General features: G+C 38.4%; 1 protein-coding gene across 3 annotated transcripts in view; it reads left to right on the top strand.

Annotated features, from left to right (window-relative positions):
* Positions 1-15,434, top strand: part of VIRMA (vir like m6A methyltransferase associated) — a 64,802-nt gene that overhangs the window by 28,369 nt on the left and 20,999 nt on the right. For all 3 annotated transcript variants that reach the window (XM_005563715.4, XM_045398509.2, XM_073999094.1), the window contains 6 exons: positions 5,748-6,239; positions 7,266-7,420; positions 10,284-10,366; positions 13,416-13,509; positions 13,777-14,321; positions 14,853-15,088. In XM_005563715.4, coding sequence (XP_005563772.2) covers positions 5,748-6,239; positions 7,266-7,420; positions 10,284-10,366; positions 13,416-13,509; positions 13,777-14,321; positions 14,853-15,088 — 1,605 coding nt within the window. The remainder of the gene's footprint in view (positions 1-5,747; positions 6,240-7,265; positions 7,421-10,283; positions 10,367-13,415; positions 13,510-13,776; positions 14,322-14,852; positions 15,089-15,434) is intronic.

The following is a 15,434-nucleotide window of genomic DNA, read 5'->3' as shown; positions in this document are numbered from 1 at the left end:
CCTCTTAAAACATTCAGCCTGGGGCATTTATCTACCAACTCTCCCCTTTGATTCAAGGATGCCCACAAGAAACTTTAACTCTTATGCTTCTGAGCTGTTGTTGCTTGTGGTTTGAGCACCCTTTAATGGCTTTGGGAGAAACCTTGAGGAAGAAAGGTAGAGAGGCCCAAAGTGAACACTCGAGGCTGGATACTGGCAACCCTCACAGATTGTATACTGGGAAATCAGTGGGGCAGTGATGGGAGGTTGGGGAGCAGTAATATGTAAGAGGTGGGCAGAGTATGCATTTAGGCAGGATACTTAGAAGGAATAGAAAGACAAAATGACAAGTAGGAGAGAATAGAAACCCAGGAAGCAAATAGTTTTGGGAACCAGTGAATGGTTTGTTGTGATACTGTGCAGAGGTTCAGAAAAGATAAGGATAGGAAATCATGTATTTTGTAACATAGATTGCAACTGGGGCTATGGCAAAAGTAGTTTAATGTAGCAGTGGGAGAGGAAGTGTGGATGAAAAGCCATTGGCCAATAAGGATTTGAAACAGTGTAGGCCACTGTTTTAAGAAATTTGGATGGATCACCTGAGGTCAGGAGTTCGAGACCAGCCTGGCCAACATGGCAAAACCCCATCTCTACTAAAAATAAAAAACTAGAGCTGGGTGTGGTGGCTCATGCCTGTAATCCCAGCACTTTGGGAGGCTGAGGCAGGCAGATTAGCTAAGGTCAGGAGTTCAAGACCAGCCTGGCCAACATGGTAAACCCCGTTTCTACTGAAAATACAATCATTAGCCGGGTGTGGTGGTGGGTGCTTGTAATCCCAGCTACCCGGGAGACTGAGGCAGGAGAATCATTTGAACCTGGAGGTTAGAGCATGCGGTGAGCCAAGATCTGGCCACTGCACTCTAGCCTAGGCTACAGAGTGAGACTCTGTCTCAAAAAAAAAAAAAACACAAAAACAAAAACAAAACAGGCCGAGCACGGTGGCTCACACCTGTAATCCCAGCACTTTGGGAGGCCGAGGCAGGTGGATCACCTGAAGTTGAGAGTTCAAGACCAGCTTGAGCAGCATGGAGAAACACCATCTCTACTAAAGATACAAAATCAGTGGGGCATGGTGGCTCATGGGTGTAATCCCAGCTACTTGAGAGGCTGAGGCAGAGAATTGCTTGAACCTGGGAGGCAGAGGTTGCGGTGAGCCGAGATCGCACCATTGCACTCCAGCCTGAGCAACAAGAGTGAAACTCTGTCTCAAAAAAAAAAAAAAAGTAACAAAAAAGACACACACACAAAAATTAGCCAGGCTTGGTGGAACGTGCCTGTAAACCCAGCTACTTGGGAGACTGAGGCAGGAGAATCCTTTGAATCTGGGAGGTTGGAGGTTCTGGTGAGCCGAGATCGGGCCACTGCACTCCAGCCTGGGCAACAACAGAGTGAGATGCTGTCTCAAAAAAAGAAAACAAAAACTAGCCAGGCATGGTGGCGCACGCCTGTAATCCCAGCTAACTCAGGAGGCTGAGGCAGGAGAATCGCTTGAACCCAGGAGGCAGTGGTTGCAGTGAGCCGAGATTGTGCCACTGTACTCCTGCTTGGGCGACAAGAGCGAAACTCCATCTCAAAAAAAAGACATTTGGCCAGCCTAGGCAACATAGGGAGATCTCATCTCTACAGAAAATAAAAAATTAAAAAAAAAATTAACTGGGAATAGTAGCATGCGCTTGTGGTCCCAGCTGCTCAGGACCGTGAGGTGGGAGGATTGCTTGAGCCTGAGAGGTTAAGGGTGCATTGAGCTGTGGTTGTGCCACTGCACTCCAGTCGGGGCAGCAGAGTGAGACCGTGTCTCAAAACAAGAAATTTGGCTAAGAGAAAAAGTGAGAAACAAGGCAGCAGCTAGAAGGAGATGTTGGGGTCAAAAAGGAAGGTTTTTGCACTCCAGTTTGGGCAGCAGAGTGAGACCGTGTCTCAGAACAAGAAATTCGGCTAAAAGGAAAAGTAAGAAACAAGGCAGCAGCTAGAGGGAGATGTTGGGGTCAAAAAGGAGAGGCTTGAGCATATTTGTAGGCTGGGAATAATGACTCATTTACAAAGTCAGTGGAGAGGGAGATGTTTATGATGTAGGAGTAAACAATAACAATTGCTGGAGCAAGGCTTGGTGGGAGATGAGGACAAGAGTACTAGTGTAGGAGTTTGGTTTTGGGCAGGAGAAAGGAAGTCTTCTAAGTATGCAAATATAGATACATTTGTAGTCTTGGAGATTGTAGAGAAATTTAGATACTTCTTACTAACAACTTTATTTTTAGTAGAATAGGTGATGCTTTCAGTCACTGAGAAGAAGCTAGTTATTAAATACTTACTAAGTGTTTTTTTCCCACCATATGGAGGAGGTACATTTGGGTATCAGACAAGAGGAAATAAAGGGCCCAGAATCGTTGTGCTAAGGAATTTGAATTTTATTTTTAGAATATGGAAAGGTATTGAATATTTTGGAGTAGCAGATCTGATGTGATCAGAGTAATATTCTCAGATGTTGCAAGATGTATTGCAATGGAAAAGAAATTAGAGTTGTTAGGAAAATAAGATAGTCTGAGGTTTCTAGGTGCTAGGTTTTAGGTACTTTGCCCTTAACAGGTAATGGAAAGGCAAATATTGTACTTATATTGACAGAGATTGTGAGATAGCCGTTGTATTGTATAATAGTACTGGCACTTGGCAACAGGACCTAGTAGGCGAAGGAAAGTGAGAAGGAGCTAGAGATTTCTAGCCAGGGTAGCAATTGGAGCTGTGGTTTTATTGACAGAAACTGGTGAATTAGGAAGGAGAGTGAATTTTGAAAGGGAAAATAATTGTACTTTGGAGGGTCTTTTTTTTGAAGTGTTGGCGAGGACTGTTGTCCTATGTCAGGTCCCCAAGAGCACCAAGATTCTCTAGGAGGACTCACAAAACTCAGCATATAATACTCAGCAAAGGAAAAAGGTACATGGGAGGAAGTCTGGGAAAACCAGGTGCAAGCTTCCAGAATCCTTTCACAGTGGAGTCACATAGTGCCTGCCTAATTCTCCCAGCAACAGGTTGTGACAACATGTGTGAAGTGTTGCCTGTTGAGGAATTCTTTAGAAACTCGGCACCCAGGCTTTTTTATTTTTTATTTTTAAATAGCAACGATGACATGTTTTGATACATGTATACATTGTGGAATAATTATATCAAGCTAATTGGCATGCAAATTTTTTTTATTGTGAGTAGTCAGGTGGGCACTCACTGCCTATCTTCTACCAGAATTCCAGACTCCTAGAAGGAATGCAGGTGTTCAGCATAACCATATTGTTTGCATAAATAATTTAGGCACAAGGAACCATTCTTATCAGTTAGGGGCACAGGAACCCTCTCGAAATCTAAGTTCCCAGAAGTTAGCCAGTGGCCAACCTTGCAAGCAGACCTCTAAGGATGTGCAGTCTGAGGCCTGCTATTTTAACCATTCTCCGAATGGTCCATAAGGAGAATGCTCTTAGAGCATAGTAATTCTGGAGTTTTGTCTTCTTGAGGGTTCTGTTTGCCTTTGTAGTAAGCAGTTACTGGTGAGTATTTATTGTTGTGAAGTAGAAGCCTGGGTTTAAATAGTAATAGGACTGAAGAGGCAGTTTCAGCTTTTGAGAAAATTAAGTTCTGGCCTGTCATTTACTTTTTAGTTGTATTTTGACAGGGGTTTATGAAAGCTATTGTGTTGCCATTTGCAGTGACTAAAATGGAAGAGAATGAGTCAGAATTATAAATAATTTTTATTCTTTTTAACATTCAGAAAAAATGATACTTACTAATTAAAAATTAAGTTTTCATTAAGCTGCTTCTATCTTGTAGTCAAGAGATGTTTTGACAGATTTTTAACCCATTTTTGAGTATATGAACAAATACAATGTTTTGGTTCTTTTTTCTTTAAAGTCTGGTTAAGTTTCATTTTTTAAAAGTTGAGGAATGAGATCATGTCCTTTGCAGGGACATAGATTAATTTGGAAGCCATTATCCTCAGCAAACTAATGCAGGAACAGAAAACCAAATACTTCATGTTCTCACTTATAAGTAGGAGCTGAAGAGTGAGAACACATGGACACAAAAAGGGCAGCAACACACACTAGGCTCTGTTAAGGGGGAACAGGGGGTTGGGGGAGAACATCAGGAAAAGTAGCTAATACATGCTGGGCTTCATACCTAGGTGATGGGTTGATAGGTGTAGCAAACCACCATGGCACATGTTTACCTGTGTAACAAGCCTGCACATTCTGTACAGGTACTCCAGAACCAAAAAATTAAAAAGAAAAGAGAGATAAAATTTGGAAAAGAGTTTAGGGAGGATGAGGCAAAAGGATCACTTGAGTCCAGAGAATCACTTAAGGCCAGGAGTTTGAGTCCAGCCTGGGCAACATAGCTAGATCTCGTCTCATAAAAAAATTAAAGGGTTTACATCTGGCATGGCCTATAGGCAAGGAAGAAAATCCATACAGATAAGGATGCCCAAAGAAGTTGTCAGTAGCATTTGTGTCTATTTTGAAGTGTTGAGTAAATTCGGTCTTTTCCCCTTAGGACTATGTATGCTAAAGAATAATTCTTAGATTTGATAAAAGAGTGCTATGTGTGGTAATACTAACTACTTAAATGTTGAAAATTGATAATTTGAAAGTTTTTTCCCTGGAGATACTAATTCAGATCTACTGTAGTAAATCTGAGTATACTATATTTTACTATAGTATAGTCATCCCTCACTGTCTGTGAAATTATTCTCAGACCTCCCTTGGAAACCAAAATCCAAGGATGCTCCAGTCTCTGATATAAAATATAAAATGATGTAGTATTTGCATATAACCTATGCATATCCTCTTGTATACTTGAAGTCATGTCTAGGTTACTTATAATACATAGTACAATATAAATGCTCTGTAAATGGTTGTTATACTACTGTTGTGTAGGGAATGATGTAAAGAGAGAAGTCTGTACACGGTCAGTACTGATACATTTTTTTTCTTTTCGAGTCTTGCTCTTTCACCTAGCCCAGGCTGGAGTGCAGTGGCATGGTCTTGGCTTTCTGCAGTCTCAACCTCTTGGGCTTAAGCGATCCTCCCACCTCAGCCTCCCCAGTAGCTGAGACTACAGAAATGTGCCACCACGCCTGGCTAATTTTTGTATTTTTTGTAGAGACAGGGTTTTGCCATGTTGCCCAGTCTGGTCTTGAGCTCCTGGCCTCAAGTGATCTGCCTGCTTCAGCTCCCAAAGTGCTTGGGATTGTAAGTGTGAGCAACTGCACCTGGCGCCAGATGCACTTTTAAAAAATGTTTTCAATTTGCAGTTGGCTTAATCCACAAATGCAGATGCAGAGTGCTGACTGTGTATATACTGTATTTTTCCTAGATGCACGAATTTGCATATACCGATATGCCATGAATAAAGTGGGACCATGGTGAAAAAGGAGCATTTGATAAGTATCCTGGAAAGAAGGCCCAAAATTTAAAGGAAAAACTTGTCAATAATTATTTATTTAATGTCTGTTGAGTGCTAACTAGGACAAAGCCTCACAGAACATTCACTTTTGTTTGGCCTCATCTAGAGAAGACTTGCCAGTCACATTATGTTTTCAGTTAAAGCAGTGTATTACTAAGGATAAGGATTATGGTCATTAAAATTTTTTATCCGTGTCTTGTCTGAATATAGAGTAAATGAAGAGTGCTTTGCACTGACTTGACATATATCAATTAACTCTTCCGCAGATATCTTCACAGTCATCACTTCTTGGAGTTGGTTACCTTGCTTCTGTCAATTCCAGTAACAAGTGCTCACCCTGGTGTGCTGCAAGCCACAAAAGATGTTTTGAAGTTTCTTGCACAGTCGCAGAAGGGTCTTCTTTTTTTTATGTCGGAATATGAAGCAACAAATTTATTGATCCGAGCTCTGTGTCACCTTTATGATCAAGATGAGGAGGAAGGTCTCCAATCTGATGGTGTTATTGATGATGCATTTGCCTTGTGGCTACAGGACTCAACACAGACATTGCAATGTATTACAGAACTGTTCAGCCATTTTCAGCGTTGTACAGCCAGTGAAGAAACTGACCATTCGGATCTCTTGGGAACCCTGCACAATCTTTATTTGATTACTTTTAATCCTGTGGGAAGATCAGCTGTTGGCCATGTTTTTAGTCTGGAGAAAAATCTCCAAAGTCTTATTACTTTAATGGAGTACTATTCCAAAGAAGCCTTAGGGTAATTTCCTACTTACTCCTTAAATTTTCTGTGATGTTAGAAAATCAGATTAACTAATGGTCTAGTTTCTTAAAGTGTTGTTTTGAGAGGGAAAAAACTATAGTTTTGATGTAACGCATAACTTGTTAATTAAAGGTTAGAGTGACAGAAATCTCTAAAATAAAAGATGTGGCTATAAAGTAATAACAATGGACTCTTTAGCACCTTCCTTCAGTTAACCCATGGTGTTAAAGATTGCAACTGTAGTACCCTCTGCTGTTTTATGTAGAGGGGAATTCTAAGGCACAGGAATATGTACCTTAAGGTATATATTCCTTTTATTCCTCTTACACTCTCTTGCTGGCTCCTGTCCTTGCATTCTAAACCATGCTCTGGATTCAGAATTGCTTTGACTAGGTGGGTAAATTGAGAATTATAATGGTTTGAAGAGCCTTCTTGGTAGGGCAGAGGGTTTTAGTGTATGAGAAGAGAGATGTGCCTTATTTCTGGTTCATGTCACACAAGGCAAATGGCATCCAGATAACTGCCCTCACGGTGAGGACTTGGTATATAATTCCTTGAGTGATGGATCTTTTGTGGGGTGCTTACAAAAAGCAAACAGCAGTGACTTCCATGCCTAGCTATATCTTAACAGGTTTATAGTGGAATACTGAGTATTGAAGGCAGGTAATCATACTCCTTCCTATTTATCCAGATTGGACAAATATTTTGAAGGAGACTAATGAAGTATACTTCCTAATCTTTCATTGCTAATGAAGTATACTTGTTAATATTTCATTGTTTTTTGATCTTATTTCTTAATAGAATTTTACTTTCCATAGTGATATGTATGCTTTTTTATATACTTTTAAGTAATGGTTTCAAGTGCATTGGATATGAACTGTAAAATCTGATTTCTTGTCTTCAGTCATGTTTTATTGTAAATTTCTTTGATCTCTTTAAAGCCAAGTAGAAGAAAATATTTTAAAAATTGTTCCTAAAAAATTGTTTTTGTATCCAAAACTTAAAAACCTTATTTTGTTTCAGTGATTCCAAATCTAAGAAGTCAGTAGCTTATAATTATGCATGTATACTTATTTTGGTGGTGGTTCAGTCTTCCAGTGATGTTCAAATGCTAGAACAACATGCAGCATCTCTCTTGAAGCTTTGTAAAGCAGATGAAAATAATGCTAAATTGCAAGGTATGGTATCTAAGTTATTTTAAGCATTTGTAATATGTGAAGGAACAAACCTTTGAATATCTGTGATTAGTCCTTCATCATGTTTTGATAATATACATAGTAATACTGTTTTTAACTTCCTGAAATTACTTTTTATGAAGATAGTTTTTACAAACTAAAGATTGATAAAATGTTTTAGTATATAAAGAAAGTAGTTTTTACAACTACCTTTTCTGGAAAGTCATGAAAATTGGTAGTTTGTTGAAATTTCTTATCAAAATGGAAGAGGTAGTTTAAAGACAAACTCAAGGCCAGGTACGGTGGCTCATGCCTGTAATCCCAGGACTTTGGGAGGCCAAGGCAGGTGGATCACCTGAGGTCAGGAGTTCAAGACCAGCGTGGCCAACATGGTGAAACCCCATCTCTACTAAGAATACAAAAATTAGCTGGGCGTGGTGGCACACGCCTGTGGTTCCAGCTACTCGGGAGGCTGAGGCAAGAGAATTGCTTGAACCCGGGAGGCGGAGGTTGCAGTGAACTGAGATCACACCACTGCACTCCAGCCTGGGCAACAGAGCAAGACTCCATCTCCAAAAAAAAAAAAGACTCAAGTTCAGTTTTTGGGTATAGTTTTCCTCTGTGTGTTTTGCTGTGTATATATTTCTACATAAAACACAAACTGCAACTTAGAAATCTAATTGTGGAGTAACACATTTGTGCTATCCTCAGAAGTAAAGAATAGTAAATATGACTATTATTTTTTTAAGTATATAAATGTATATTGAATGACATTTATGGGAAACCTTATGTGGGCAGCCTTGAAAAGTTTAATATACCTAATTATAAGTTTTAAATTATTTTATTTTGGTTCCTCATTTTCTGACCTTATCAAGTAGAAAATTTGATAACATTGAGTAAATACTGTAAAAAAGGTTTAAAATAGCATGTGGCCTCTTCTTTTCTTTTTAATCCTAAATTTTACTTGTGATATCTCCAGTAAAAGTTGGATAGTAAATTCAACTTCCCATTCTGGGAATAGCTTTTTTCCTTGAAGAATGCATTTATAAAAGGAGGGCACGGGCACACAGTGTCTTCAAAGGTATTATTAGTGCTTTAGTACTTTTTCAGGGTGTTGGGTATTCTGGTATTTGTTTTATTATTATTTCTTGTATCTTTGAGCAATATATTCTATATATGAGAAAGAGTTAATTTTAAAATGCATGGGGAAAATTGTGTACAGCTGTAATTCTTGTGGAGGAGTGTAGAACCAAGGAAAGACCTGGCTACTATTTTCTATTTCCTATATGGCATCTGGAACTGGTATTTCACTTTTTACATTAGAGTGCTTTTCTAGAAACATTTTTGGTGATAGAATATAGGAGTTATGGCATAGCTTCTGGGAGAGTTTTGAGTTTGTTTGCAGTAAATGGTAGATTTTATTTGTGTTTATAAACAAAGTTTGCTGTCATTCTTTTGGGGTGATAGTAATTTTATAAGGGCAAATTTGGAAGTTGACAAAATTAAAACTTCCTCTTAGAGGAAAAGGCACTCAGCAAAATATCTCCCCTTGGGTTTGATTCCTTTAGAAATTAATAAATTTTGTTTATACTTTTTTTGGGTGGGTGTGAGAGGCAGTGGCAAAGATAGGTGAATAAACACTATGTTACATTAATTTATAAGCAGTCTATTTTGTATATATATACATTTTTTTGAGACAGAGTCTCGCTCTGTCACCAGGCTGGAGTGCAGTGGCGTGATCTCGGCTCACTGCAACTTCCTCCTCCCAGGTTCAAGCGATTCTCCTGCCTCAGCGTCCCTAGTATCTGGGACCACAGGTGCGTGCCGCCACGCCCAGCTAATTTTTGTATTTTTAGTAGGGACTAAAGTAGGGATGGGGTTTCACCATGCTGGCCAGAATGATCTCAATCTCTTGATCCTGTGATCCACCTGCCTCAGCCTCCCAAAGTGCTGGGATTATAGGCGTGAGCCACCATGCCCGACCCTATTTTGTAATTTTTTAATGTTGTAAATTGTAAAAATTAATTTTAATTATATAGACTAAGCATTTAAACATCTAAATTTGCAGAAATCAGATAACTAAGAGTAGGCACTTCTTTCATTTTAAAACTAAATTGTTTAAGCCGGGCGCGGTGGCTCATGCTTGTAATTCCAACAGTTTGGGAGGCTGAGGTAGGTGGATCACTTGAACCCAGGAGTTTGAGACCAGTCTGGGCAACATGGTGAAACCCCATCTCTACAAAAAGTACAAAAATTAGCCAGGTGTGGTGATGCACACCTGTAGTCCTAGCTACTTTGGAGGTTAAGGCAGGAGGATTGATTGAGTCCAGGAGGGTGAGACTGCAGTGAGCCATGATCACACTGCTGCACTTCAGCCTGGGCAACAGAATGAAAAACTTGTCTAAAGAATTAGATACAAGTTGTAATCCCAGCACTTTGGGAGGCCAAGGCGGGCGGATCATGAGGTCAGAAGTTCGAGACTAGCCTGGCCAACATGGTGAATGAAACCCATCTCTGCTAAAAATACAAAAATTAGCCCGGTATGGTGGCAGGTGCCTGTAATCCCAGATACTCGGGAGGCTGAGGCAGGAAAATTGCTTGCAACCAGAAGGCAGAGGTTGCAGTGAGCCCAGATTGCGCCACTGCACTCCAGCCTGGGCAACAAGAGCGAAACTCTGTCTCAAAAAAAAAAAAAAAAAAAAAAAGAAAAGAAAAAGAATTAAGTACAAGTCCATCCCTGTATGAAATTTAGATGATTGAAATCAACATGGACCTAATAATGTTTTTCTTTGGAAGAAATACTTACTTTCTTTGTTATAAAGCCTTCTATTTTTAAATATTATAAATTATTATTTTTCTTTTTAAGAACTTGGCAAGTGGCTTGAACCTCTGAAAAACCTTAGATTTGAAATTAACTGCATCCCAAACTTAATTGAGTATGTTAAGCAGGTAAGTGTAAAACTTAAAAGTGCTTTGACTTTTTGAAACTGTGTGGTAGTATATGGTGATACTGCATTGAATCACTTGTGTAGATAATGTAGACATTGTTAAGTGTCCTTGACTGATTTATTAGACTTTGTAGGTACAGATTGGTATATGCATATAGATGGATGTGTGATTATATGCATATGTGAATACACGTGCACATAACCCTGTGTACTGTACTACTTTTCACTACTGGATTCTGTCCTATTTTTTCCCTCTGAAATGGAAATAGTATCACCTACAATCTTGATGACATTTATAAGTGTTTTAAATGCTGTAGTCACGTAACATATAACTGTTGCAGCTAAACGTTATTTCTGAAAAAGAATTTCACTCAAAATATTTACGTAAAAATTGATAGGGCCCATTCCAGATAATTGCAGTGGAGGCTGGTTCTCTTTGTTAATTTGGGATAGTTAAATCTGCAGTTGAGATAATTCATAACAGTTAAAATTCATAAAACTCATAATGCAGTTTTAAAATTTTACATTCAAAATTTTCATCTCTGTTCCTTAGTCGAATCATTGTGTAGCATAGCAAGGAAAGTTAAAAGCACTCATATATGCATAAAACGTTTCAAGTTAGAAGAGCAGAACGGATCTTGAATTCTCTCATTTAGCAGGTGAAATCTGTGCATGTGTGTGCACATGCATGCATATACATGTGTGTTTGCGTGTGTGTGTATGAGAGAGAGAGTATGTAAGCCATCTTGGTTTTGGAATTGCAGTGTATATTATTAAAATAATTTTCGTATATTTAATTTGTTGCTGTTGGGACCCACAGCAAAGTGTTGTTGGGGTTTATCTGCTTCAGATTTTTCTTTACTGATTTCTCTGTCTTTGTCTTCTTGTACTCCAACTCTCCTAAGAGTACTTTTACTTCCTGTGGTGCCGTCATATTCTTCCGTGTTCTTAATCTGAACCTCAAATGACATCTAGAACTTTTCAATACATTTTCTTTTATTCAGGAGAAGTACAATTAATATCCTGTAAATTTAGATGGTCAGGTATTCTGGGTACTTGTGCATGGTTGAGTGAATATTAACAAGATGTTCAATAAATGGCGATGGTTTGAGTAAAACTGTTTAATCAGTAAGAAATTTAGATGTAGAAATGTGAATTACATGCTGCAGTTAAGAGTTGATTTTTATGGCCGGGCACGGTGGCTCAAGCCTGTAATCCCAGCACTTTGGGAGGCCGAGACGGGCGGATCACGAGGTCAGGAGATCGAGACCAGCCTGGCTAACACGGTGAAACCCCGTCTCTACTAAAAATACAAAAAACTAGCCGGGCGAGGTGGCGGGCGCCTGTAGTCCCAGCTATTTGGGAGGCTGAGGCAGGAGAATGGCGTAAACCTGGGAGGCAGAGCTTGTAGTGAGCTGAGATCCGGCCACTGCACTCCAGCCTGGGTGACAGAGCGAGACTCTGTCTCAAAAAAAAAAAAAAAAAAAAAAAAAAAAGTTGATTTTTATGTAAACCTTCATCCCATTAATTATGATTATCATAAGTGGCTCTCATCCCAACATGGACTATAAAAAGTTGATGCAAGACTGAAACTTCACTCTATGTCTTCCTGCTGCTTTATGTAATTTGTGGAATTATAAGGAAAAGGATTAGAATAAAAGAAAAGCTAAATTGAGATAGTAACCTTTTTTTTTTTTTTTTGGTCTAGACTCTACCATGAGCTAAGAGATAGTAATGTTTTTTGAATGTTATTTCTTCCAAGGTTTTTTGTTTGTTTGTTTGTTTTTATTTTTGTTTTTGTTTTTGAGATGATGTCTTGCTCTGTCACCCAGGCTGGAGTGCAGTGGCTCAATCTCGGCTCACTGTAGCTTCCACCTTTCAGCTTCAAGCAATTCTCCTGCCTCAGCCTCCCGAGTAGCTGGGATTACAGGCGCGTGCTACCACGCCTGGCTAATTTTTGTATTTTTAGTAGAGACGAGGTTTCACCATGTTGGCCAGGCTATTCTCAAACTCCCAACCTCAGGTGATCCACCCGTCTCAGCCTCCCAAAGTGCTGGTGGCATGAGCCACCACACCCAGCCCCAAGTTTTTAAACGATTGATAATACTGTTCTGTGAAAGCTAAGAAAACTGAAACCTAACTATTTGTTACCTAGAAACATAGCATAGGCAGGTGCTAAGGACATAGGCAATTGTATTTGTTTTTCCTTTAACCTGTGCCCCACCTGGCTACAGTATATTAGACTCCCCTGGTATCTGCATTTAAAAAAATGCATGCCATGTAGGCCAAAAACATTCCCTGCTGCTTCCTCACTTTTGAAGGAAGTTGAGTACTCACAGGGCTTTTTGTTTTTATTTTTTTAGAGACAAGGTTTCACTCTGTTGCCCAGGCTGGAGTGCAATGGCATGATCACTGTTTACTCTACTCTTGACCTTCCAGGCTAAAGTGATCCCTTCCACCTCAGCCTCCTGAGTAGCTGGGACAATAGGCATGCACCACTACCCCTGGATGATTTTTTAATATTTTGTAGAGGCAGGGTGTCACTGTGTTGCCCAGGCTGGTCTCGAACTCCTGGGCTCAAGCAATCCTTCCATCTCAACCTCTCAGAGTGCTGGGATTACAGGTGTGAGCCACTGCACTCAGCCTCCACAGGACTTTTTAAATATAGTTATTGCTTCATTTTTGGCAGAGAAGATGTATGAAAAGAGTATATAGAAAGTAGCCATTGTAAACTCTTAATACAGGGAGTTTCATACATTTTTTTATGTTATCTTTGTTCTAGTTGGTTCTTTTCAATGAACTTGTGCATTACAGTTCTTTTTATTTACATAATATTGCATATAGTACAACATGTGCCAGAGATCAAATAATCTTGATAAATTAATTTAACTCTAGGGCCTTATTCATGTTTTAAATTTACTTAATAAATATAAAATATTGTATGTTCTTAACTTGAAGCTCATATTTTTAAGTAATTCCTTGTCTGGAATTTTCTGTTGATCTCATGGGTACTAAGAAATGTAATATTCTGTTCATTTTTATTTTTAAAGAATATTGATAACTTGATGACCCCAGAAGGAGTTGGCCTTACCACTGCCTTACGTGTTCTCTGTAATGTTGCATGCCCACCACCTCCTGTTGAAGGTAATGTGGCTACTGTATTTTAAAAACTATGATTCTTAAGCCTAGAATAAATATCATTTATTAAATATTTAGTTTAATAATTATTAAACATCAGATAAATATCATTTTAATTAAATATAAGTAAATATTTATCATAATAATCATTTATTATAAATGTAATAAAAATCATTTATCATAAATATTAAATATTTAGTTTAATAATAATTCTTAATCAGTTATTAACATATATGTAATTAGTTTTGTTTCTTTTCCTTATCCTATATAAAGGTCAACAGAAAGATCTGAAATGGAATCTTGCCGTTATTCAGCTTTTTTCTGCTGAAGGAATGGACACGTTTATTCGAGTTCTGCAAAAATTGAACAGTATTCTGACTCAGCCTTGGAGGCTCCATGTCAACATGGGGACTACCCTTCACAGAGTTACTACTATTTCAATGGCTCGCTGCACACTCACTCTTCTTAAAACTATGTTAACAGAACTCCTGAGAGGTGGATCCTTTGAGTTTAAGGACATGCGTGTTCCTTCAGCGCTTGTTACTTTACATATGCTCCTGTGCTCTATCCCCCTCTCAGGTCGTTTGGATAGTGATGAACAGAAAATTCAGAATGATATCATTGATATTTTACTGACTTTTACACAAGGAGTTAATGAAAAACTCACAATCTCAGAAGAGACTCTGGCCAATAATACTTGGTCTTTAATGTTAAAAGAAGTTCTTTCTTCAATCTTGAAGGTTCCTGAAGGATTTTTTTCTGGACTCATACTCCTTTCAGAGCTGCTGCCTCTTCCATTGCCCATGCAAACAACTCAGGTATCACTTCCATATAACATGCATCTTATAAATGACTGCAGTAACACTTTTTAAAAAGCCAGTGATTTTGTTAAAAAACAAAAACCCTCATCTCCCTTCCTCCCAAAAAGACATAAAATAACCGGATGAGGGGGAGATAAAACTGCAACAAGTTGGTCATTGAGGAAATATGGGGGTAACATTTTAAATAAATTTTTGTTAAAGTGAGTTTTATTATGCTGTTATGTATGTTTGTACTTACATATTTCTGTTATTTTACATCCTTTTCCCCCTCCTTACCATGTGTTAGAATTTGCCAATAACTAGGTTGCTTCACCAATGGACTCTACTCAACTAACTGCTAACCTGAGAACAATAAGATTTTTTAGACTCATTGAATTCAAGCAAATGTTTAACTGTATAATAGAAGATTAAATGTTTTAAGCATGCAGTAAAAATGTTCTTTTCATAACATTTCTTCCTGAACAGTTTTTGTGACTATAAATAAATATTAAAAAATCTACGTACACACACATTATACTTTTTTAACAGGTTATTGAGCCACATGATATATCAGTGGCACTCAACACCCGAAAATTGTGGAGCATGCACCTTCATGTTCAAGCAAAGTTGCTCCAAGAAATAGTTCGCTCTTTCTCTGGCACAACCTGCCAGCCCATTCAACATATGTTACGGCGTATTTGTGTTCAATTGTGTGACCTTGCCTCACCAACTGCACTTCTGATTATGAGAACTGTGTTGGATTTGATTGTAGAAGACTTGCAAAGGTATTTTCATTTTGCATTAAAAATTTTTTCCTCAAGTTATTTTTGACACATGTATTTTTTCCCTTACAATTTGGAAACTAGGGTTTGTAATGCCCAGATAACATATATACATGTAAATATACACATATTCCTAAATATGCACACATATGTATATATGAATAGTTAACAGACTTTTAAAATGAGAAAGCTTTATTTCATCATTTCATGTGGACCATATCTTGAAGGTCTTGATTTGGGGTTTTCAAATGGTAAATCCTAAAGAAGTATTCTGATTTAAGAAAATATATTATTGGAAACCTGAATTTATAAAATTTTTGCAGTCATTGTAAAATTCCAGAGAATTTGT

Source organism: Macaca fascicularis, chromosome 8 (assembly GCF_037993035.2).
Source record: "Macaca fascicularis isolate 582-1 chromosome 8, T2T-MFA8v1.1".
NCBI lineage: Eukaryota > Metazoa > Chordata > Mammalia > Primates > Cercopithecidae > Macaca > Macaca fascicularis.
Note: the sequence above shows the minus strand (reverse complement) of the source record. Positions and strands in the feature narration are given on the sequence as shown.